Source organism: Cyprinodon variegatus, unplaced genomic scaffold (assembly GCF_000732505.1).
Source record: "Cyprinodon variegatus isolate N-32 unplaced genomic scaffold, C_variegatus-1.0 Scaffold2866, whole genome shotgun sequence".
Taxonomy (NCBI): domain Eukaryota; kingdom Metazoa; phylum Chordata; class Actinopteri; order Cyprinodontiformes; family Cyprinodontidae; genus Cyprinodon; species Cyprinodon variegatus.
The window spans coordinates 9298-10472 of NW_015153319.1; the positions used below are offsets into that span (position 1 = coordinate 9298).

Below are 1175 nucleotides of genomic sequence, written 5' to 3' on the forward strand. Positions count from 1 at the left end.
ATATCTGTAGTTTTTGGATGATGAAATTATAGTCACATATGAAGAGAGTGAAGGAGGTTGAAGACTTTCTTAATATACTTTGTTATGATTTTCTACTTCATCATGATGCATCTGTACAGCTTAATGCATTTTAATGTCAAGCTTATTGATGTATTTCCTGTCTCCAACATCAAATTTGCTTTGTGTGTGTGTGTGTGTGTGTGTGTGTGTGTGTGTGTGTGTGTGTCCAGTTCGTGTGGTCGGGTGAGGCTGTCGTTGATTTCACAGGTTTCGAGGGTCAGGTGACAGATGTCCAGGTGTGGGATTATCCTCTGCGTTATAAAGAAGTCCTCTACTACATGAGCAGCGGTTTCTACGGGTATGAACCTGGCTGCTGTCTGTCTGTCTGTCTATCTGTCTGTGTTTTTGTTTTAGCATCAAAGTGAGGACCCTTTTTCCATCTCAACATCAAACTCAGGATCATTTTTATCAAAGTGAAGACATTCTACTGCTTATAAAACAGAAACTGTTTTACTAAATCTTTTATCCTGAAAATTTCATTCTTAGGCATTTTATTATTTTCATCTTAAATAAAAAACTATGTAAATATGTTCCCTGGAAGTTAGTAAGGAATCATAATATGTACAAAATAAATCCTATTCTAAACCTGTATTTATAAAAAGAGGAGCTCCTCTAAGTAACTCCCTTATAATTACATTCAAACTTGAATAATTGGGAACAAAATATTGAACTAAAATTATAGTCAGGCTGGCCTAATTAGGTTTACTTTGTTTCATCGTGACACCTGAGCTGCTTTAATGAGCTCCAATAGCTCAGTGTGCAAAACATCTAATAACAGGCTGTTTGTTTTGGTGAACTCAAACATGTAAGAAAAACATCATTTTTGGTTGATAAAAGCTTGTTAAATTTTTCAATCGGGCCCCGATAAATCAAAATAGCCCTATTTTATTTTACTACCTAACAAATAATCTATTTTCATGTACCCCTTGCAATGCACACACAGACCACTAGGGGTACGCGTACCTCCTGTTGGGAATCACTGCTCTGAGTGAATTGAGTTTAGGCTCAGGTTAGAGTTAAGGCTGGCTTATGTCCAGAGAAAATGCAAAATTGGCTCTGATCACTTTATGAGTACTAAGGATATTTACAATTCATTTCAGTTTATTTCTATAGAA

At 35.9% G+C, this 1175-nt stretch overlaps 1 protein-coding gene across 1 annotated transcript in view; it reads left to right on the forward strand.

Moving 5' to 3' along the window:
* LOC107081081 overlaps positions 1–375 on the forward strand; it is a gene marked incomplete at its 3' end in the record, with an annotated part of 8712 nt that extends 8337 nt beyond the window's left edge. The window contains exon 4 of the mRNA XM_015369296.1: positions 231–375. Coding sequence (XP_015224782.1) covers positions 231–375 — 145 coding nt within the window. The remainder of the gene's footprint in view (positions 1–230) is intronic.
* Positions 376–1175: the final 800 nt, after the last annotated feature.